The following is a 22,689-nucleotide window of genomic DNA, read 5'->3' as shown; positions in this document are numbered from 1 at the left end:
CTGGCTATGTTTTGTTTTATATTTGTTCACACAGCAAAGCTGAAAAAGTCAAATATTCTGATTGACTTCTTCCTCTCACTACTCGCATTGACGCCCATGACGCCATTTCTCACTCTCTTTTGCCAGCGTTTTTGGCTCATTTGCGTGATTAGATTTTGATCATACATGACTCAATAAAATGACTTTTCCACTTTAAAGCTTAAATTTAATTTGAATTAGTTTGTAATAAATTTAATTTGAGCTAGTTATGTGTAAAAAGGGTCCCTAATGAAAAGGTTTCTGCGCAATAAATTTTAACAAGCTTTATTAATTTTTTGCTCTGTTTTTTACAGAGCTTTTGAGCGGCGTCGATAATTTTTTAATTGCTCCCAAACGAAGTTTGTAGCAATTAAGTTAGTCCTGTCGGTCTTTTTTTAATGCGATATTCCGCTTGACCAATTTTTGTCGCACGCATTTAACTTTTCGTCGTCAAAACGGGATGAATAGGTAGTGCACAGCGGGCATTAAGTGCCCTTAGAGCCTTTCAGCTCACTTGTGTTCAAGTATGCGATTCACAGAATCTGTTTTGGAGACATATACTTATGCGGAGGGCGGTCCTTAGAAATTGACCCTCCCCCGACTGTTCCCACCCCATCAGCCCCCGGAGCACCCCCCCCCCCCCGCAGCGCTCACTTACGCCCCTTCAATTAAGCTAAAGCTAGCCTCACTAAATTGTTTTTTCTAATTTGTTTTTCATCTGATAATTAATGTTTTACTTACGACTTTGACTATACATGTTTTCATGAAATATTAGTGCATTTTTGATTTTCGCTCTTCGTAATTTTATTCGCTGTGCTCTTGTCACTTCGTGTTTATAATAAAATATCTGTTTGGCCTTCTAAAGGAGCTTTATTTAATGTAGTTTTGCTCTAAGCCTTTAGCTATTGTTTTTGTTGACTTGGACAGCATTTGCATATGAACAATTTAAGAGAATTTATGAATCTTTCCTTCGCTTATTATTTTTAATAGCCGTACCGCGATAGCTGGGGCTATTATTGGCCTTCTCTTGGTTTTATTTCGTCGGCGCGATTTTTGTTACGACCATATGACGTCACAACCACATCAAATTTTCCTTTTGTTCATTCGTTCATGCGATTTCAACTGGAGTGCGTGCTTGACGTCATTTTTTGCTCTTAGTGGAGCGAGTTTTTTTGTTCATTCGCGTGATTAAATTTTTGGTCACACTTGACTTACCTCACTCTCAAAAATGACTTCCTCACATTGAAATTGACTTTCATTTACTTTAATTCAAAGAGGTCAAATGGCTGTGTATCACTCTAAATGAGGATTATTTGAGAGCAGCTAATAGAGGCAGTGAAAACATACAGATTTTGAATCAAAATATAACATCAGCCTTCAATGAAAAGACGATTTTTGTTTTGTCTTTTTTACTGTTTTTTTTCGAGACTGCAGATCTACGAAGCTATTGCAGCTATTTTCTGGCAATCTGCCAGCTATGTTTGGTTGTTTTTTTTATAAAATCTCAAAGCCCAATGGTCAGAGGATCATTGGGCTTGCCATTTAAGCACTTTAGTTTGCAGCTAATGGTTTTTACGCTCAGAAAGCATTTGTTTCCGAAGAGTTGTTGCGAGTTTTTAAAAGTTCTTTCCTTTGTTGTTATGTTTGTCTTTCTGTCCCTTAGTGTAATTAAATAATTAATTTTGTGCTTTTTAACCCTAAATAGTGTTATGTTTATGATATCGGAATTTAGTAACGGTGTCAAGAAATGGGAGAACATTGTTTTTTAAATGCTTCTTCTTTTTTAATAGCCGACTATTATAGCGGCCCTAATTTTTCACAGTTCAAAGAATTGTTTTGGTGCGCTGTCTTCAAAGATCTGTTCACACTTTTTTCTACCTTTTCTTGTCAATGAGAAGTCAAATTGGAGTTATTGTTTTATTCACGTTGGAGTGGTAAGTGGAGCGAAAGCTATTTCTTTTAAAGTATGACTTTTTCAGTGTTTTTATAGTGAAGTGAGAAATCGGTGTTTAAACAGCTTTTTGGATGTAATTTTTTTCACTTGCGGCAATTTAACTTTGTTTTTTTTTTCATTTTCTGTGCCAATACTTTTAAAAAGTTATATGAGTTTTCTGATAATGCGTAGTTAAAGTAGTTTAAGAAACTTTTTGTTCATTCGTGCATGCAATTTCAACTCAAGTGCGTGCGTGACGTCATTTTTCGCTCTTAGTGGAGCGAGTTCTTCAATTAAGCTAAAGCTAGCCGCACTAAATTGTTTTTTCTAAATTGTTTTTCATCTGATAATTAATGTTTTACTTACGACTTTGACGATACATGTTTTCATGAAATATTAGTGCTTTTTTGATTTTCGCTCTTCGTCATTTTATTCGCTGTGCTCTTGTCACTTCGTGTTAATAATAAAATATCTGTTTGGCCTTCTAAAGTAGCGTTTTTTAATGTAGTTTTGCTCTAAGCCTTTAGCTTTTGTTTTTGTTGACTTGGACAGCATTTGCATATGAACAATTTAAGAGAATTTATGAATCTTTCCTTCGCTTATTATTTTTCATAGCCGTACAGCGATAGCTGGGGCTATTATTGGCCTTCTCTTGGTTTTATTTCGTCGGCGCGATTTTTGTTACGACCATATGACGTCACAACCACATCAAATTTTCCTTTTGTTCATTCGTTCATGCGATTTCAACTGGAGTGCGTGCTTGACGTCATTTTTTGCTCTTAGTGGAGCGAGTTTTTTTGTTCATTCGCGTGATTAAATTTTTGGTCACACTTGACTTACCTCACTCTCAAAAATGACTTCCTCACTTTGAAATTGACTTTTATTTACTTTAATTCAAAGAGATAAGGTCAACTGGGTGTGTGTCACTCTAAATTAAGGTTATTAGAGAGCAGCTAATAGAGGCAGTAAAAACATACAGATTTTGAATCAAAATATAACATCAGCCTTTAATGAAAAGACGATTTTTTGGGTCCGTTTTTTTACTGTTTTTTTTAGACTGCGGTTCTACGAAGCTATTGCGGCTATTTTCTGGCAATCTGCCAGCTATGTTTGTCCATTTTTCACCTAATGGAATTGATGAAATGATGTTTTATGCTTTGGTATGCTGTAATTTAAGTTTTTAATTATGCGCTTAGTTGACTGTACTAATCTTTTGCCAAATCATTTGTTACTTTGTTGCTCATTGATAGCTGTCTATAATTTTGTCATTTTTCGATGATTTTGAGAACATGATTTTCATGCTTCCGGAATGAATGGGAGTTTTTAAATTGGTTTTTCGATTTGTTAATTTTTGCATAGGTAGCTATACTTTGTTGAACGTCGAAGTGCGACGAAACCTTAACCTAATTTGCGTAAACTCAAGGAGCGGTAAAGTTGAGGAATTGTCAACTGAAGTAATCTCCAATTAGAAGTCCGCTATTTCAATGAAGAATGTGGCCTAGTTTTTTTGCTTGTAATTTAGTTTTTTGTAGAAATAATTTTTAATCGATGCTATGTTGAAATGTAAACCCCGGAAATTGATAGCACAGTATTTTGCATAGCCTGAAATTGCGTTTCAAATGCAAAATTGGCACATCTTTCTTGATTTTTTAGTTAATTTTTGGCTTTTTTTTCTATTAATCTCTTCATTTTTGGATCTTTTAGCTGTTTTTTTGTCAAAAATCAGTTAATATGGCAACTTCCCTTTGATATATTCATATAATTCATATACTCAAATGCCTCTTTCTACCTCGATGTAATTTTGTTTCATAAAATTGTACATTTGCTAATCCGATTTTCGTAGTTTTTTGCAATTTTTTTTCAGTTTTTTGTTTGTATTTTGCTTTTAATTACTAGAAATAGTGTTTTGTGGAACATGAGGGACATTAATTTCGTTTCAATAAAAATTCAATCGTTTTTTGAAAAGTTAAGTTTTTGAAAAAAACAGATAAATTTTTTTCATAAATGCAGTCTTAAATATTTTTTGACCACTTTTTTGCAAAATATTTCATTGTTTCGTATGTCTGAATTCCGCTTTTTCTTGTTTTATTCTGTTCAGCAAGTTGGATTTTTGTCTCGAATGACTCGTTGTCTTTTCTATGTCTCGAATGCTGATCAATGAAATGTACTCGTTTTTCTTGTTTTTTTTTAAATTTGATTTTTAACTTTCAAAAATCAAGAATTGGTCTTTTTGTTACGGTGTTCCTTACATTGTGTTCATATTTTTCACATTTTCGTTTGTATCTTTCTAGTTTTGTCCTGGCACCTACTTTTGTTTTCGTTATATTGATTTTTTCAGTTGTTAAAAAATTGAATGAATTCAGCTTTTTCTTAGATCTTGGTTTCTTCGGTTTGCAATTGATTTAATTCAAAATAAGGCAGTACTGGGAGTTTGCTAGAAAGTCGTTTCGAACATTTCGACTTTTTATTATTCATTGCAATTTTATTCCGGGCTTGGTATTGTTTTTAGACGAGTGTTTGCCTTTGAATATTTTTCTGTTGCTTTTGTTTTTCTATGATTAATTTAATTTTTGAATTAGTATGAAATCATGTTGTCTAGCATATATACAAGGAAGAATCATGTGGTTTTCTGATTCTTAAGTTTGAGCACTCTTTTTTGAATAATTTTGACTTTCCTGTCTTTTTTGAAAAGTTTTCATCTGCCGTTTGCTTTCGCGATCTTTTTGAGATTAGAATCATTAATTATCTGAGGGCAATTGATGGCCCTGTCAGCTTTGTCAGGCTATCAGTTTTTTGACCATCCTAAAAATTTCAGACTTTTTAACGTTACCAAACGTTTTCAATAATAAAATTTTGCTGCATTTTCTTTCTCTTGGTGACAGTGGTTTAAATTTCACCGATTTTTTGATCAGACCCGCGGGCGGAGGTAATGAGTTAATGGTTTAATACAAAAGGTAATGGCTTCAGATTTTTGTGAAGTTTTGGTGCTTCGAGTCGCTTCCGGAATTCTTCCGGCTATGTTTTTTTTTGTTTCGTCGTCTGACGCTTCATTTTCGTTTTACATTTGTTCTAGAACATTCTGTCTCGTCACTGCTTAAATGGCTTTTTCGCGCTTGATTTCACGCTTTCTGCGTGACCTAAATTGTGGTTATTCAGAAACAGAATCTGTTCCTAAAACATTTGATTGTAAGAAAACAGATTGTATGGTCCGATAGCCGAGTGGTTAAGGCGACTGGCTGTTAATCCGGAGATCGACGGTTCGAGACGCGGAAACTTTTTTTGCACCCAAAAACAACCTTTGAAATAAACTTGTAAGTTTTATAGGCGGCGGCAATAACTATTATCAACTCACTTCTGTATCTTTTTCCATCTGTATTTTACGGCACGCAAGTCTATTTCGCAGCTATTCCGGCAATCTGCCGGCTATGTTTTTAACTTTTTGGCTGGTCCCATTTTAGATAATTCTGTTCAAATTATTGGCAAACAAAAAATTTACTTGCGTTTGTTCATGAAGGCACATGGAAAGGGGTAGATTTTTTTTCATCTGGGCATTTTCTACCGGGAGGAGGTGGGAAGAACCATAATTTAGTTTTCCTACATAAGAGCGCAAATTTACATAAAAATTCAGTTTGAAAATCTATTCTTTGATGTATCGTTGACAAATTTTGTTTTTATGTTGTAAGTTATTTTGTCAACTGTTTATGGTGTAATGTGAATATGGGAAATTTTACAGTCTTATGAATTTTTACTTCCAACGAATTTAATTGGATATGATTCCAACGAATTTAATTGTGTTTTCAGGAGGTATACAGCATAATCAGGAATCTGAACAAGAACGAAGTGGTGCCTTTAGTGGAGAGTCACGAGAGCATGGTACTTCTAGGTACAGTTAGGGTTGCAGTCTTACAGGCCAAAATATCCCAACATATCAGCAAGGCTGCCCTCCTCAAGTTTATATCCAATGGATCCGACTTCCATGCACTCAAAACCAGAACCCAGCATAGGTTGGATTATTTGCATGCGTTTGATATGAATAAATGCTTAATAATTGCCGCAGAGCTATAGCTGGGGCCATTATTGGCGTTCTCCAATAAAGAATGTGAATTGTATTGGGGTGTTATCTTTTTTTTAAGATCTGTTCACACAGTTTCATGATTTTTGAAGTCAAATTGGAGTGGTGATTTTGGTCACGCCGAAACAGGATGTGGAACGAAAAATCGAGTGGTTTTGCGGCGTGAAATTTTTTTTACTCGAATTTTAGAGTAGAGTGAGAAAGTGGTGTTTGAACAAAAATTCGCTGACATTGATTTTTAGAAGTTTTTTTCGATTTTTAATTGCTCTTGAACGATGTTCATAGCAATTATTGGATCTATTCTGTTTCCCCCCCCCAGTGTTTTTTATGACCCCCAGTTACAAATTATATGTTGTTATATAGCACGTTACTATGTAAGAAAATAGCACGTGCGCCTGGGGATCATAAAACATGCTCACTAAGCTGGGGGGGGGGGGGCGAAACAGAATAGATCTTAATTATTAATTGTTCTCGTAGGGAAGCAATTATTGTAAACGTCTTTTTTATGCAAAATTTTTGCTTGACCGTTTTGACTTTTCGAGTGACTTTTTACGTTTCGCGTGATCTGAAATTCTCTTTCAATCCTATATATTAAACGCGTGAGCTCTAAATTGGGACAAAAATTTTGCATGTTTAAGGGGCTTCTTGAAGCGCATGTTTAAGAGCCGCTTTGTGCAGCATGGTTAAGCGAACATATCGAGAGAGGTCAGTGACCTAAAAGGCTCAAAGTACATGAATGAGAACCGAACCTGGGACAAAAGACTGTTAGTCAGGTGCAGTTACCACGAAGCTAAGAGAACTTGAAATTATGCTCGCCCAGAGGGAGGTTTTACTGTCCTGGGTACTACGTGTTTTTTAATTGCTCATGAATTAAGTTTGAAGTTGTTATTGTAAACGTGTGTTTTTCTGCAAAGTTTCAGCTTGACAGATTCTGCTCTATTCTAGAACGTTCTTAGCTTTCAACTAAGTTCTTCACGCTGAACTTTTTGATTTTTCTGTGATCTCAAATGCTCTCAATCTGAAATATGTTTATTGATACGGTAAAAGCGATTTTGACAAACGGTGGTCTTCAGTCGTTATAGCACAGTTGTTAAGATGGAGGACTGCTATTCTGGGGGTCGAGGGTTTCAAACCGTGTCGGGTACCCTCCCTTTTGTAGGCATGAAGATTCGTAATCAACTCCATGCCGCCTGTTTTTCGAGAGCACTTCTTGCGACGCTAATTCGTTTTAAGTTCCTGTGTGTGTTTGGGTGATGAGAATTGTTAATCCTATCCGTTTGTAGACATGAAAATTGCTGATCAACACCATGCGACGCGAGTTGGTTTGTTACCGTGTGTGTTTGGGGGATAAAAAATGGCAATTGTTTTCTCTTTGTAGCAGTTCTTCTTTCCATTCGGTTGGTCTTTTCTTTGTTTTTTATTTCAAGCCTTTGAACGATCGTTTTTCGTAAACCACTTGGATTTTTCAGTTAGTATTGTTGACCCTTACGAATTTTAGAGCAATCATTTTTCTTTTCTTTCTTTCTCTCTCTCTCTCTCTCTCTCTGTGTGTGTTTCTCTCTCTCGCTCTGTGTGTTTGTGTGTGTGTTTCGTCCTCTCTTTCATCTCTTTCCTCCGTTCTATTTCTCTCTCTCTCATTTTCTCCCTATTTCCTTTTTCCGTCTTTCCGTTTCTCTTTCTCTCTCCCTTTGTTTACTTCTCTTATTTTCTCTTCTCAAATTTATTGATCAAGAAAACCAGTTGAGCAAAGAGTCACCCCACGAAACGGGAGGCAAAAACAGAATCCACCAAGAGCTTCAAACAGACTGAATTGGAAAAATCAAACGTTTTTCTCTGTCCTCCACAGGATAACCACAGGTTGAGTTCTATTTTATAGCTGTTGATTTGTGGTTCTATTACCATTTTCCATAAAATCACTATGAAACTATGTTTTGAGCAGTTTTAATCGTATTGTCTAATCTTCCTTTATTATACTAAACATCAGTCGCAATTGAGCACAATCGTTAACATTGCTCCTATCGTATCATGTTTTTGGGGTCCTTAATCATGCAACCTAGCGCATAATCAATGCGTTTTGAGACTCGCTTTGCCATCCTATTTAAGCTCCTATTATGCACATTTTTTGCGCTCATTAGGCATGTGTTATAGCAAAACAAGCGGGTCACAAACGCCCTTGTCCAGAAATTTGATGTGGAAAGAGCAAAGGACAAGTGCAATACGCATAGTTAGCGTAATTGGTGAGACCTATGGCTGTTAAGCGAGGGATATGGGTTCGCGCCCGAGTTGGTGAGAAACAGAAACCTTAATTTTTTAAACCTCTTATTCGTGTAAATGATTTTCTTGTTATGGTTTTGCGGACCTGCTAGTCACAATTTCAAGCAGCTGAACTCAATTGGCGGTAATTTAGTACTAAAAAGTCAAATGAAAAGTGTGCCGAAACTGGTGCCATTTTTCACTTTAAATCTTAATATTGGTATATGTTAACTTCTAATGTGGGTATTTGAAGCCCACTATTGAACTTCTTAGTCCTATTTAGGCCCCCCCCCCCCCCGACTGAAGCAGGCTGCAATTCATTAGAGCTCCACTAGTTGTTCGAGACCAATTCTCCCGACGTTTAGTCCCATGTCCCCAATTCATTTATAGTCCGTTCTTTGTCCTAGTTTTTTGTTTAGTCAATGGAAATTTTTTGAATTGTAGGTCAGGACTTGTCCTGCTATGTTTTTATTTCGTCGTCAAGTTTTTTTGTAGCGACCATATGACGTCACAACCAATTCAAATCTGGTTTTTGTTTATTAGTTCGTGCCATTTCAACTGAATTTCGCGCATGACGTCATTTTTAGTAGAGCGAGTTTTTTTATAGCTGCGAAGCTGTAAGCTGAGCTTAGCTATATTGCGGTGCTCTTGGTTTTTTTTTGTTTCGTCGTCTGACGCTCTTTTTTCGTTTTACATTTGTTCACACAGCGAAGCTGAAAAAGTCAAATTTTCCTGACTTCTTCCTCTCACTAACGGTATTTGCGCGCGTGACGTCATTTCTCACTCGCTTTAGCGAAAGTTTTTAGGTTATTTGCGTGATCAGATTTTGATCACACATGACTTACCTCACTCAATAAAATGACTTTTGCACTTTAAAACTTAAGTTTAATTTGAATTTGTTCAAGGTCAAAGGAACTTCTATGTGCAGTAAAGGTCCCTAATAGGAGGCTTCTGTGGAATGAATTTTAACAAGCTTTACTAATTTATCGCTAAATGTTTTTTAGCCTATTTTTTTGAGCGGCGTCGATTTTTTTTTTTCAATTTAGATCTGTATCTGTTTCTATCTCTATTATATGGCACGCAGGTCTATTTCGCAGCTATTCCGGCAATCTGCCGGCTATGTTTGTTCATTCGCGTGATAGTTTTTTTGGTCACACGTGACTTACCTCACTCTCAAAAATGACATCCTCACTCTAAAGTTGGCTTTTCTTTAAATTAATTCAAAGAGATGGGGTCAAGTGAGTGTGTGCTACTCTAACTGAATGCTTATTGAGATGATTTAAGAAAACAGAATTTGTTTGGTTTGTTTCTTTTACTATCTTTTTAGTAGAGGGAGTTCTTTGTTCATTCGTGTGCTTAAATTTTTGGTCACACGGAAATAAGGGCAAGTGAGTGTCTGTGTCACTATTATTGGAGGTTATTTAAGAGTAGCTAACATAAGGAGCAATAAGTTTTTAAATGAGGCTATCTGTTCCTAAAACGTTGAGGTAACGATAGCTTTTAAAAATGATAAGCGCGCTAAAAGTTGCAAATATGTCTATTCAACACCAATGCGATATCTGATATTGGCTCCCAGTAGCTTTATATACCCGGATTCTTCTTTTTTACTAATGGTTTATAACCACGAAGCCATAGCTTCTTTTTTTTGCTTGGAAGTTTTAGTTTTAAATAATTAAAACTTTGGTCACGAGATTTTTTAGTAGCCGACGTTAGCTGCTCAAAAGGCTGTTGTTTTGGCGTTTTTTTTGCAATTCAATATTTAGTTTTTTGCAGTCACTGACTTTCAATATGTTCATATTTTTTGTGTTGTCATTGCGACATCAAGTTAGAATAGTGATTTTAGTCATGCTGTAGAAGCAAGAACTTTCAGCGTGTTGATTTGCCTCTAAAGTAGTGAGAAATATGTTTAACAATTTTTTGTTTATTTGGAAGAATTTTTTCACGTGCGGATTTTTCTGTTTTTATTTTATACTGTTTTTCTCTTAACTTTTCTCAAATGCTATCAAAAAGTGATAAATTTGTCGTAATTTTACTTGGTTGCTGTTATTTGGACCCCTCAATGACAGCTAATGGTTAACATCACTTTGGCGCTTTGTTTTTGCAATGCCTTCTTTTCTTGTCATTTAGTCTAATTGATGACAACATCGCTGGCTCTCTCTGATAGGGCATAATTTGCATGTATTAAATGATTTGAATTTATCGCTAATGGTTTCAACTACTTCAATGTTGACACTATTTGTTTCCGGAAGTTTTTTGAAAGTTGCCCGCATTTTTTGTTACTAATTTAAGTTTTTGTGCTAATTTAAGTTATTCTATGCCCTCTGATAATCGATAGTTTTATTTTTATGAGACTTTCAAAAAATAGCGTGTCTTTGAATTACTTTGGTGCCGTCTATTATCAGACATTTTGAAATTTGAAAGTTCTAATAGTCGTTTTGCTTGAACTCTCATTGCTTGTCATCAAAGTTTGTATATGCCCAGCTTGTCTGCCGCTGAGTGAACGGTTATTTTACTTGTTGTTAAAAGGCCTTTTAACTTTGACAACACTAGTTTTTAACGAAAATGGGCAGGTTTTTTTAAATATCATTGGTTTAGTTTTGTATGTATGCCTAAATGACTTTTAGACTAACAAAGGCTCTTCGAGTTGCTTTGGTTTTTACTCATTGCTTGTCCTTATAAGTTCTAAAAATTTTCTTTAGGCTTTTCCGTTCTTTCAACGTTTAATCGCCCTCAAACAAAGTTTGTAGCAATTAGATTAGTCCGATGGTCTTTTTAATGCAATTTCTTGCTTGCTCGATTGGCCGTTCGTCCTTAAAAACGGGATAAACAGATAGCACTCTAAGGTCATTAATTTATTTTAGAGCCCTTAGCCTTACTAAGCTCTAAGAATGCGGTTCACCAAAACGGACTTGAGGAGGCGATTTCATGGTGTGAAGGGCGGTTCTTAATCATAAAAGTTTAACCTCCCAGGCACCCCCTTCGCCATACGCCCCCATTACCCCCATCAATACTCGCATATTCCACTCTCCTCAACCTGTCGATTTGAACCCCCCTCTCATCTAGCCTTTGAAACCCAGCCTCAATCGCTTGAGCCCCTCCCCCAAAAGCCCCCTCCCCCGTCACCCCTAAAGCTAGCATCCTTAAGCCCCAACTGGCTACTACCGAAGCAAACAGCTCGAGGGTCATTTGAGAGCAATTCGCTCGACATTAGTCAGTTATGTTTCTTATTTTTCACAAGTCAAGATTTTCATGCTTGGTTTCTATCTCACCTCACCTATTTCAATTGAACTTTGTCTGAAATTCAGTGGACAAATTTAAGCAAAGTAGTGATGTTGGTCAGCTTCGTAAATGAAAAATCAAAGAAACGATATAAAGACCTGGCAGTCTAGCAATGTTTCGAAATTCCGGCGCCTAGTCTTTAAAATTTTATGAATCCTGCTTTTTTGTTAGTCATGATTTACTAATTGCCGGATGAGTTCTCATTTACAATCTAAAGATTTTGAAGTTTCTTGTGGCGCTGACTGTTTTTCATGTGGACGAATATTTCATGTCGACGAGAAGTCAGATTAGAGTCGTGATTCCAATCTCTGTGAAGTAGTAAAGACAGTGAAAACAAAGTAGTTTGTTTTAAGGTGTTAAATTTTTTCTTACTGCTTTCAAAATGCAGTGATAAAACATTGTTTGAACAAATTGTGATTTCTAGTGGATCTGGAATCTGACTTGTATTTTCAATGTATTTCATCAAATTATCTGCACGAATGATTTGAAAAGTTGAGACACGTGTTGTAATGTTGCATACAGTGAATTTTGACTTTCTGTTATGCTATCACTTAGTTTACTCTATGATTGGCCTTGTTAGAGCTCTAAAGAGATATAATTGAAGCTTTTGAATGACCTGAATTCTTATTATTGACTTTGAGACTAATTCTTTTCAAAAACTGGTTTTTTAACGGCCGCTCTCATTTTTTCAGCTGTCTGTTATTGCTGGTAAATTTTTTACTTCGTCGAAAAAGCTGCCGTCGCTTTACCTTAGTTCACAGCGTGTTCAACATTTTGACGTGTAATCTTTTTGACTTCTTTAGGCTGAGATATCTCCCGTTCGGTTCAAAGTGCTTTTAAACAGCAGTTGTTCAGCATATCAATCTAAACTAAACCGAGTCAATACCATGTCTTAGTTACCATCTCTGGTACTTATTGGTATTGATACTAGCCCCGGTATCCCCTCACGAAGAAACAGGGATATGTCTAGCTACGGAATTACATTTTTTTGGCTTTTCAATCTCGATCTGGGTTATGGGAATCAATGACTACTTTTCGACAATCATCCGGGTATGTTTAATAGCCTCCCTCACCTTCTCAGCAGCTTTTATTTTGCTATTTTTACTTCGTCGACCATGAATTTGTTTTGTCTCCATTGTTCCGCTGTTACATTTTGTGTGGAAGGTTTTCGACTTCTCTAGGCTAGTTTCATTAATAGCACTTTCTGCTCAAAGTGCTTTTAAACGGCAGTTGTTCAGCAAAACAATCTGAAACGACGAGGATCACTATCAAAACTAGTAATCGAAAATGGAAACGGGATAAGCCATAAAACCCATTTTTTGATGCCCGCTACTTAGTTTGTTCTTAACCCTTAGTTACCATCCCTAATATTTATTGATAATAGTTCTAGCCACTGTATTTTCTCATTAAGTAATAGAAGTATGTCTAACAACAAAATGAAATCAAAATAGTTTGCTTTTTAGTTTTTTATACCAATCTGATTCCATGTTTTTCTGTTCTTTCAATCCCAATCAGGGTTACGGGAATTAATTGCGGCGATTTTTTTGACAATCTGCTGGGTATGTTTTTAGTTTTGTCATTTACGTTCTTTTGTTGACCGATCACTTAATGTCAATATTGGCGGGTCTCACTTGCTCTCAAATCAGGCAAACTTAAAGACAGTGGTTGATTTCAATACATATCTAACATTTTTAACGTTTTTTAGAATCAATATCCAGTTTCATTAGAGGCCCAAAGTGGGCTTTGGTACTCCTTCAAGTGCTTAGAGTGGTGCAGCTGCTGGGATGGCCATAATTTAAAGTTAAAATGTTATTTTTAGTTGTTTTGGCTCAAAATGGTGCAATTTTTCATGTTTTTCGTTGATTTTTGAGTTTTTTGTTTTATTAGTCTGAGGTTGAGGTTTTGAAAAGTTGATGAAGGCCTTGTTACGACATTTTTATGAGCTGTATGTTTTGGCACTACAAACACAAACACGCAAAATGATACTAATTTTTGCAATTTTGTTCAAGTTTTTTGACAATTTTTGTCATTTTCCAGCCTCAGGGGCCAGGGAATCTCCTTTAAGGTTCAATAATTGGGCACCTCAGAGTTTTCTATATTTTCTAGATGTAATGGAATGGTTTTCAACATTTTAGTGTCTCAAATTTTTGCATTTTTTGATAAAATCTGCATTTTTTTTAAGTTTTCCTAAAATTTTTGTCAATTTGATATTTGTACATTCTCAAGTGCTAGAAATCCTTTTCCGCGGTCTGATAAAAAGCTACTGCATGGTTGTTAGTTTCTGAAAACATATGTTGTTAGTTTCTGTTAAGTTTTTGAAAACATATGTATTTTATTGAGTTTTTTTTGCCTCAGTTGCCAGGTAAACTCATCCGGGGTTTGATAGTTTGTTATTACATAATTGATATGTTTAATAGCCTCCCTCACCTTCTCAGCAGCTTTTATTCTGCTATTTTTACTTCGTCGACCATGAATTTGTTTTGTCTCCATTGTTCCGCTGTTACATTTTGTGTGAAAGGTTTTCGACTTCTCTAGGCTAGTTTCATTAATAGCGCTTTCTGCTCAAAGTGCTTTTAAACGGCATTTGTTCAGCAAAACAATCTGAAACGACGAGAATCACTTTCAAAACTAGTAATCGAAAATGGAAACGGGATAAGCCATAAACCCCATTTTTCGATGCCGGCTACTTAGTTTGTTCTTAACCCTTAGTTACCATCCCTAAGTTACCAATTGATTTTTTAATTTTTGTCATTTTCTGAGCTAATCGATCTTCAAGGGCCAGCGAATTTTTTTTTAGGTCTTGCAGATATAATCCTGGACCGATTTAAGATCAAAAAATGGTTTTGTACATATTTTTGGAAAAGGTATATTTAAAGGGATCAAATTTTGCCTTCGGGGTAAAAGCTTCAAGAGTTTTTGCATTGAGTATATTTTTGTTTAGTTTGTTTGATTATTTTGAACTTTGCAACTTTTTGATGATTTTGTTTGTGTTTGGCTGGCATTGTTCATTTGATCTGCTGGTTACATAGAGTACTTCTAAGTTTTTATTCAATTTTTTGAATTGTATTTCAGGACTTGTCCTGTTATGTTTTTTTTTAATTCGCTTTACATTTTGATCGTTGTTCGTTTTACATAAATAACGATTTTCACGCCTGACTTCTGACTCACTTCACTCGCTGTTTCAACTGAATGGATTTTAAATTCTTTTACGCATTTAGTTGCGCAATGTGTTGATTACTGTCAAAGTCAAAAGAGCAAAATAAAAAAAAACGGGATAAACCGATAAAGCCCGTTAATTAGGTCAATCAGCATTAGGTTATCAAAGTTCTTTCGAGCGTTTGCTAGTTGACATTGTTATTGATCTTTTTAGAAACTGCACGCCAAATAGAATATTTTTTGACACTGAAAAAAAACAGAAGAAAGTTCTTTTTTTGTTTTATTCCCGAATGCAGCAAGCGCGTCAACGGCAGCTATTTTCCGACAATCTGCTGGCTATGTTGTCTTGTTGTCACTGTTATCGTTGTCACGGCAAATCTCATTGGCTATCTGATTATATATATTTGAAGCTATTAATTTTTTGAGTTCATCCCTCGTTTTTAACAACTTTGACCTGAATCGCTTTCCAAATTTATCTGTAATTATCTTTGCCGTTTTCCCGTTTTTATGTTATTTTTGTTATTTTACTTGATATCGTAAATCTTTGTTCAGATTCTATCTCTAATAAGGCCTAAAGAAGTTCACGATATATAACGTTTTCGGTATAATGTTTCTTGACAACTTTTTGAAAGCTATCAGTATTTTTTTTCAGGTTTTGCGTGCTTGTTGTGTTTTTTACTTTGTTTCTATAATGAAAGGTTTCTGTTACTAAACAATATAAAGCTAAATCAGGGAAGCAAATATTAGTAGCTTATGGTTTTAGTTTTGAGAACAATGTTCTTTAAAAAATGTTTTGTTTGAGTTGTGGCTATTTTGGTTATTTATTGGAAATAAGTGGAATCTATTTATTAGTGGCTACTCTTAGCAGCCAACGATTTTTTGCTTTGAGACTATTGCTTTTGAAGAAAAGCCACTTGATTTTTATTTAAGCTGTGCGGTTGTTCTTATTGTTACGAGATCCCTAGGTTGTCATTATAGAAAGTTTTTATATGCTTTCTAATATTTGATAATTTTATAGTCTAACCGTGGTCTAATGGTCTTAGGTAGACATTGTAAACGTATACCTAATGTTTTTTCATTAATTTTAGTGGCTCGGATTATATTAGTTTTTTTTAAAATAAAATGGGCGGGGACTTTTAAATGTTTTTCATGCTTTTTGTATGCTGGCTGACTATGAATGGCTGATTAATTGTTCTCGAACGATTTTTGAAGCAATTTTTATAAATGTTTGTGTCTTTTTAAATGCAAAGTTTTGGCTGGATATTTTTGTGCGTTTGTTTTTGAACGTTCTTTGACTTGTTGAGTGACTTTCTCTTACTTAAGTTCTTAGTTTTTGAGTGATTTAAGTTGATCTTGTTCTGAAGTAAAGTTCGTTGTTTAAAGCTTTGGAAGGAAATCAAAGGCATTTTAGCCGAGTGGTAAAGATGTCAGACTGCCAACCTGAATTTCTGGATGCGAACCCACCGTGGGGTCGTTTTTTTTGCGGGCGTTAAACTTTTGCCGCCCGCAAAAAAAACGAACCTCCCCCGTCTTGCGCTGCACAGCTTTTTATCCGACGTTAGTTCTTTTTTTTGTTTTGATTTTGGTAAATGCTCTGTTAACTGTCAAAAGCTGTCCTTATTGAGGTTGATAGTCAGGTCTTAATTATGTTTTTTTCCTGCTCTGTTTAATGCTCTGTTATCTATCGAAAGCTGTCCTTATTGAGTTTGATAGTCAGGTCTTAATTCTGATTTTTTTCTCTGGATTCTAATTATGAACTTGTCCTTTATATTTTAATTCGTTTGAACTTGCAATCAGATTTTTGGTTTTTTGTCAGGATTTTCGGCGTGACTGCTTGATGACCTCACTCACTTCAAAAGAAATGGGATAAACCGATAAGGTCATAGTCCATTGTTATCTGAGTTCATTATAGCGGATGCTAGCTGGCATTAGTGTTCAGCTCTCAGTTTAGAGGCCGATTTAATGGTAGCTGCGTAATCGTCTAACTGAAACTGCAGATGAATTTTAACGTTTTTGGCACTTTGGAGGAAAGACTGTCCATTAGTTTTTCTGTTTGTTTCTGTTTCGACAACGGCTGGCTTCGGTTAATCTGGTTATGTTTAAAGACGATTGTTAAGAAGGCATTGTTGTGTTGTTTGTTCGAAAGTAATTATTTGCTCTGTTGTACATGAGTAACCATGTAACCTTCAAACTCCCTAATCTTTGATGCTGTGAATTAATACTATCGTATGCAGTATGTATTTCATCATGTTTTGTTACCATTGCAATCGCCGTGCGATTGTTCACACTTAACCAAAGTAACAGGTACTTACGCACTGATGGACAGGCAGTGAAATGATCAAGCGCAGTCTGCCTTAGATAACGTAAATTGAAGTTGTGCGTTAACAATCTCTTTGTACATTAGATAAGAATATTTACGCGAAGGATCCGAGTACCACGTGCTCGAAAAAGTTTTAGCGAAACTTTGGGTCCTGTTGGTATTCTTCAACGCGACTTCTTGCTTGATTTTTTTTTGTCTGACTATTTTTCCTGCGAAACGAAAAAATTGGTAAACCTTGAGAGCATTAAATTGCTTTGCTAGTGTCTTAAGTATGCAGTTCAACCAAAACTGCTGATGAGTTTTAACTTATATGGTAGTGGTGTGTAATGAGCTTAATGCTCTAGTAGCATGTTCTGAAGTGCCTTAAAGAAGTCATAGTTAATGCCCCCCTCCAGTTGAAAAACTAGAAAACAATAGAATCGGGTTACGTCGGTCATTAAGCGGTTCGTCCCGTCTGACTTTATTCGATAAGGTTTGCTCTCAACCTTTTGCGGCTAGAATCTTATGATAAGTATAACTTTTTTAGAAGTCCATCGAAACAAAAGTTTGACTATAGAAACTTCTTAACTTATTTTCGCTGTTACGGATGTTATTTTATCTTCTTTATCCTTCACCCAGTTTTTAGAGTTTAAAATGATTTGATAACAAACAGTTATTCTTGTGCATGTATTCTTACACAAATATGTTCATTTTTCGCATCTCTGAAAGTTTCGAGAATTGTGTGAAATATAAAAAAAATGACCGGTTCGAATTTTCTGCCGTTTTTTCCCTTTGTTTCTGTTTTATGTTTTTTAGATTTTTTTCTCTTTGTTAATAAAAATTGAGACAGAGTGTTGTATTCCAAAATCTCATTTTACTTTGCTTTGAACCCTTTTTTTTCACTGAAAAGGGAAATTGGTTACAAAGGTCAAATTCATCAACCATCATGGATTTTGAATTAATTCAGATTTCACATCACTGCATCATTAGTTCCCACAGAAAAGCAAGTACCTCAAAATTGATTTATTAAACTTTACCTCCGGAAAAATTGTAGAAACTGATTCCTTCAAACTGTTGAGTGATACTACTTTCTCTTCACTAATTTTCACTTTTCATTAAAACAAAAACAAGACTGAAAACCAAATAGCGGTTTCTTCTTGAGTGGGCTTATATGAGCTAGCCCATAATTTTTATGAAATTTCAGGAGTCGAAAGAATCTGCGCAACAGGAAATACAAATCGTCGACTGACATTGGAACATCTGTGCCTTTATCGGAACAGTGTGCTGCTAAATCGAGCGAATCTGTCACAGGAGATAGCAGTTACATGAACGAACGTCGACGTCAATCGATGGCACTGTTTAGCACTGATTTCCAAAGCTTTATTGACCAAAATCCGGCAGCCATGAAGAAAGCGAAAGTGAGACCACTGGCCAATTTGTTTTCTGGCTCGATTGCGGATATGTCTACTGCTTCTACACTAGTTCAGGACCATGGTGCCTTGGCTGCAGCTTATCATCAAACAAAGAGGTCATCTTTGACAGGTAAACATGTCTCATTTGTTCACAGTTTGCAACTTTTCTGCTGACAGTAAAATTTTTATCAAATCCATACAATCCGGAAGCGTATTATTAACAAATAACTTAGAGCGCATCAATGAAATTAACTCAAGTTTGGAACACATAACGTCAGAGCTGAAAACATAAAGTATGAGCTCTATAAAAGCCCCCCCCCCCCAACTTTTTGCCCCTTTTGCGAATTTTCCGCTAAATCGGTTACAGGTCGTTTTTTTCTTGTCAGAATCCAATTGCTGGTAGAACAAACTTTTTCTTTCTCATTGAAAAGGGATTGTGAAAACACGGCTTTGAATCCTAAAACTAGGACGCCATTTTTCTGTCGAATAGTGGAAGACGCAAAATGAGGGAGTTTGTAAAGATTTTCAGATGTACTGTTTATTAATAGCCGCACAGCGATAGCCTTCCCTTGGTTTTTTTGGCCTTCCCTTGGTTTTTTTTATTTTGTCGTCGCGATTTTTGTTACGACCATTTGACGTCACAGCCACTTTAAATCTGCCTTTTGTTCATTCGTTCATGCAATTTCAACTGAAGTACGTGCGTGACGTCATTTTTCGCTCTTAGTGGAGCGAGTTTTTTTGTTCATTCGCGTGATTAAATTTTTGGTCACACTTGACTTACCTCACTCTCAAAAATGACTTCCTCGCATTGAAATTGACTTTCATTTACTTTAATTCAAAGAGATAAGGTCAAATGGCTGTGTATCACTCTAAATGAGGATTATTTGAGAGCGGCTAATAGAAGCAGCAAAAACTTATACAGATTTTTAATCAAAATATAACATATCAGCCGTCAATTAAAAGACTATTTTTGTTTTGTCTTTTTTACTGTTTTTTTCGAGACTGCAGATCTACGAAGCTATTGCAGCTATTTTCTGGCAATCTGCCAGCTATGTTTGGTTGTTTTTTTCTATAAAATCTCAAAGCCCAATGGTCAGAGGACCATTGGGCTTGCCATTTAAGCACTTTAGTTTGCAGCTAATGGTTTTTACGCTCAGAAAGCATTTGTTTCCGAAGAGTTGTTGCGAGTTTTTAAAAGTTCTTTCCTTTGTTGTTATGTTTGTCTTTCTGTCCCTTAGTGTAATTAAATAACTAATTTTGTGCTTTTTAACCCTAAATAGTGTTATGTTTATGTTATCGGAATTTAGTAACGGTGTCAAGAAATGGGAGAACATTGTTTTTTAAATGCTTCTTCTTTTTTAATAGCCGACTATTATAGCGGCCCTAATTTTTCACAGTTCAAAGAATTGTTTTGGTGCGCTGTCTTCAAAGATCTGTTCACACTTTTTTCTACCTTTTCTTGTCAATGAGAAGCCAAATTGGAGTTATTGTTTTATTCACGTTGGAGTAGTAAGTGGAGCGAAAAGCTATTTCTTTTAAAGTATAACTTTTTCAGTGTTTTTATAGTGAAGTGAGAAATCGGTGTTTAAACAGCTTTTTGGATGTAATTTTTTTCACGTGCGGCAATTTAACTTTGTTTTTTTTTCATTTTCTGTACCAATACTTTTAAAAAGTTATATGAGTGTTCTGATAATGCATAGTTAAAGTTGTTTAAGCCCCTCAAAAGTCAACTAATGGTTTTTAAGACTTAGAATCCAATTGTCTTCAAGTGATTTTTTGGATTTTGGCTATTTTTGAAATTTTTCTGTTGCTGTTTTAATTATACTCATTAATGATAGGTCTCAAAGGCTCTCTATTGTGTTTAGGTATATCTAAATTATTTAACTACTTCGAATCGAAATCTGAAGGTTTCACCGATTGACACTCCTCGCAATTTAAAAATCATTTTTTTTGGAATTTTCAACTGTCTTATTGTTTTCTCACTTAGTTTGTTTTTCATATCTAACAATTTCTCTCCACTCTGACAAGACTTGCAGCGTTTTTTTTTTTCGTTTTGGCGTTCTGTCATTTCTCTCAGTAATGATAGATACTATTGACCTCTTTATAAGGCACTTTTGAGCTGATCTAATTTTTTCAGTTCAAATCTGGAGGTTTAATCGACTTTTGACACAAGTTGTTTTCCAATACTATGAATGATTTTTTATATTTTGCGAGTTCTTGTAGTTGTTTTTGTTATTCGTCTTTAAGTCTCATTAGTGGCAGAACTTTATGATCTCCAATGAGTTTTTTTAAATCTAATTAACTGTTTGCAGCCATAACTAACAGTTTTCACTTTGATCTGTCTTGTTTTAGAAAATATTTGTGTTTTTTTTCGGACTTTTTTCGTTCTTGTAATTGTTTTTTTTAATTATTTGGAGGTCTCATTTGCTCTCTAGTAAGGCATAATTGATTCTAATTAAGATTTTTGAGCTAATTGCTAACAATTTGATTGACTTGACACAATTTCTTCTGCAATATTTGAACTTTTGATTGTTTACTGAATGTTTGGCTACTTTTTACATGGTTATGCAAGGTTTTCATTGATATACGTTTTCTATCTATCGATAGTGCAGTAAATGTTGAAGATTTCAAGCTTTAGTTGGGTGTTTTAAAGAGTTCGATACCACATATTTTCAATGACATTATATAAACAGGTTTTTGCTAAAAGTTTGTTGTCCTTGTACTTTGTCTCCAGTGATTTTCAACGAAGTTGGCGTTTGCTGATTAAACTTACTTTGTGTAAGGGATTTTCGATAGTCGCTCATTCTGCTTAAAGTGCTTTGAAACACCAGTAGCTCAGCCAAGCAATCTGAAATGAACAATTTCATACAAATAAAATCAAGAAATGGAACGGGATAAACTCACAAAGCCCAATTTTAGATGTCAGCTACTTGATAACTCTAATGCTTAGTTTTTAGTACTAGCCTTGTTTTTACTACTGCCTTAAAGAAGTCATAGTCAATGCCACCTCCGGTTGAAACTGTCTGCAATGGAATTTGGCTGCGCCTGTCATTTGAAAGCAGTTCGTCCGGTCCCACGTTATTCGATAAGGTTTACCGTCCTACTTCTCCTTGGCTCATTTTAACCTAGTGCGGCTAGCCGCCCTATGTTTAAGATAATTAAAATAAAATTCAAATCCATTTGTTTGAGAGGAGTTACGTCGATGTTATTCGGTAATGTCCTTTAAGCCTACGTGAATAATTCATTGTTTTGTTGACAAATACAAATGCTGGCAACTGCTTCCGAACAATTGTTCTGAAATAGAGGTTACAATTTATTATGAGTTTTATCTACCGGTCAATTTGTTGGCATTGATATTAATCCTTGTATCCTCTCATTAGGAAACAGGAGTATGTCTAACTACCAAATTCAATCAAAGTAACTTCTTGATTTCTGCTTGACCTAAATTGCTCTTTGGGAAATCAAAGCTGTTGCTAAAACAAAAGCAATTGTAAAATAAGATCTCAAGCCACTGATAGCTGAGTGTTTGATGCTTTTGTCTGTAAAAACGGAGGGAAGGGGTGCGAAGCTCCCATAGAGCGGACTTTTTGCGCCTATTGCAAATTATCTAGGCTATTACCTCTGAATTAAATGGCATCGCCTGCCGTTTGAGAGCAATTTGTTCGACGATAGTCTCCATGGACCTGTTCACTGGCACTAGTTTGTTCACAGAGACTTACCAAAGAATTTTTTTCAGTGTCAAATGGAACAATTTTCTCGTTTGTTTTCCTGTCAAAGTTCGGTACCAAGAATCTAACTTTGTTTCTCAGGAATGGCATCCTCGGCGTATGACAACAACGCAACCTCAATGAGCTCCAATATGAACAATTCGACTGCGGCGACAACTATTACGAGAGATGACATCTTAGAATGGGAAGAACTGAGGATGAAGTTACCAATCAGATTCGACTTCAACGAGATTGATGAGTCACCATTCTGCATTGTGACCTTGACCTCTCTACCCAAAATACACTCTCTATTCTCGCTTCTAGGTCTCAACAAAGTGTACGTCACAAGGATGGGTACGTACATCCACAGTTTTTACAGTACATTCACAGTAAGTTAGAAGCCTCGTAAGGTTACATGTAAGGTTACATGACTCGCGTATGAGGTCATTGAGAAAATCTGACAGTAATAGAGAGCCAGAATTTCGAAGTGAATTTCATAGCTGTATGCTATGGGTTACTATATCGCGGTGTTCCTGGTTTTTAAGACTCGAAGAGTATTG

At 35.6% G+C, this 22,689-nt stretch overlaps 1 protein-coding gene across 1 annotated transcript in view; it reads left to right on the top strand.

The window, feature by feature from the left end:
• Positions 1-22,527, top strand: part of LOC142350377 (chloride channel protein ClC-Kb-like) — a 121,660-nt gene extending 99,133 nt beyond the window's left edge. Inside the window, exons 17-19 of the mRNA XM_075402224.1 lie at positions 5,753-5,955; positions 18,215-18,552; positions 22,232-22,527. Of these exons, the coding sequence (XP_075258339.1) occupies positions 5,753-5,955; positions 18,215-18,552; positions 22,232-22,527 (837 nt within the window). The remainder of the gene's footprint in view (positions 1-5,752; positions 5,956-18,214; positions 18,553-22,231) is intronic.
• Positions 22,528-22,689: the final 162 nt, after the last annotated feature.

Source organism: Convolutriloba macropyga, chromosome 12, assembly GCF_964194025.1.
Source record: "Convolutriloba macropyga chromosome 12, txConMacr16.3, whole genome shotgun sequence".
Lineage (NCBI taxonomy): Eukaryota > Metazoa > Xenacoelomorpha > Acoela > Convolutidae > Convolutriloba > Convolutriloba macropyga.
The sequence above is the reverse complement of the archived record's forward strand: the minus strand, read 5'-3'. Positions and strand labels throughout refer to the sequence as shown.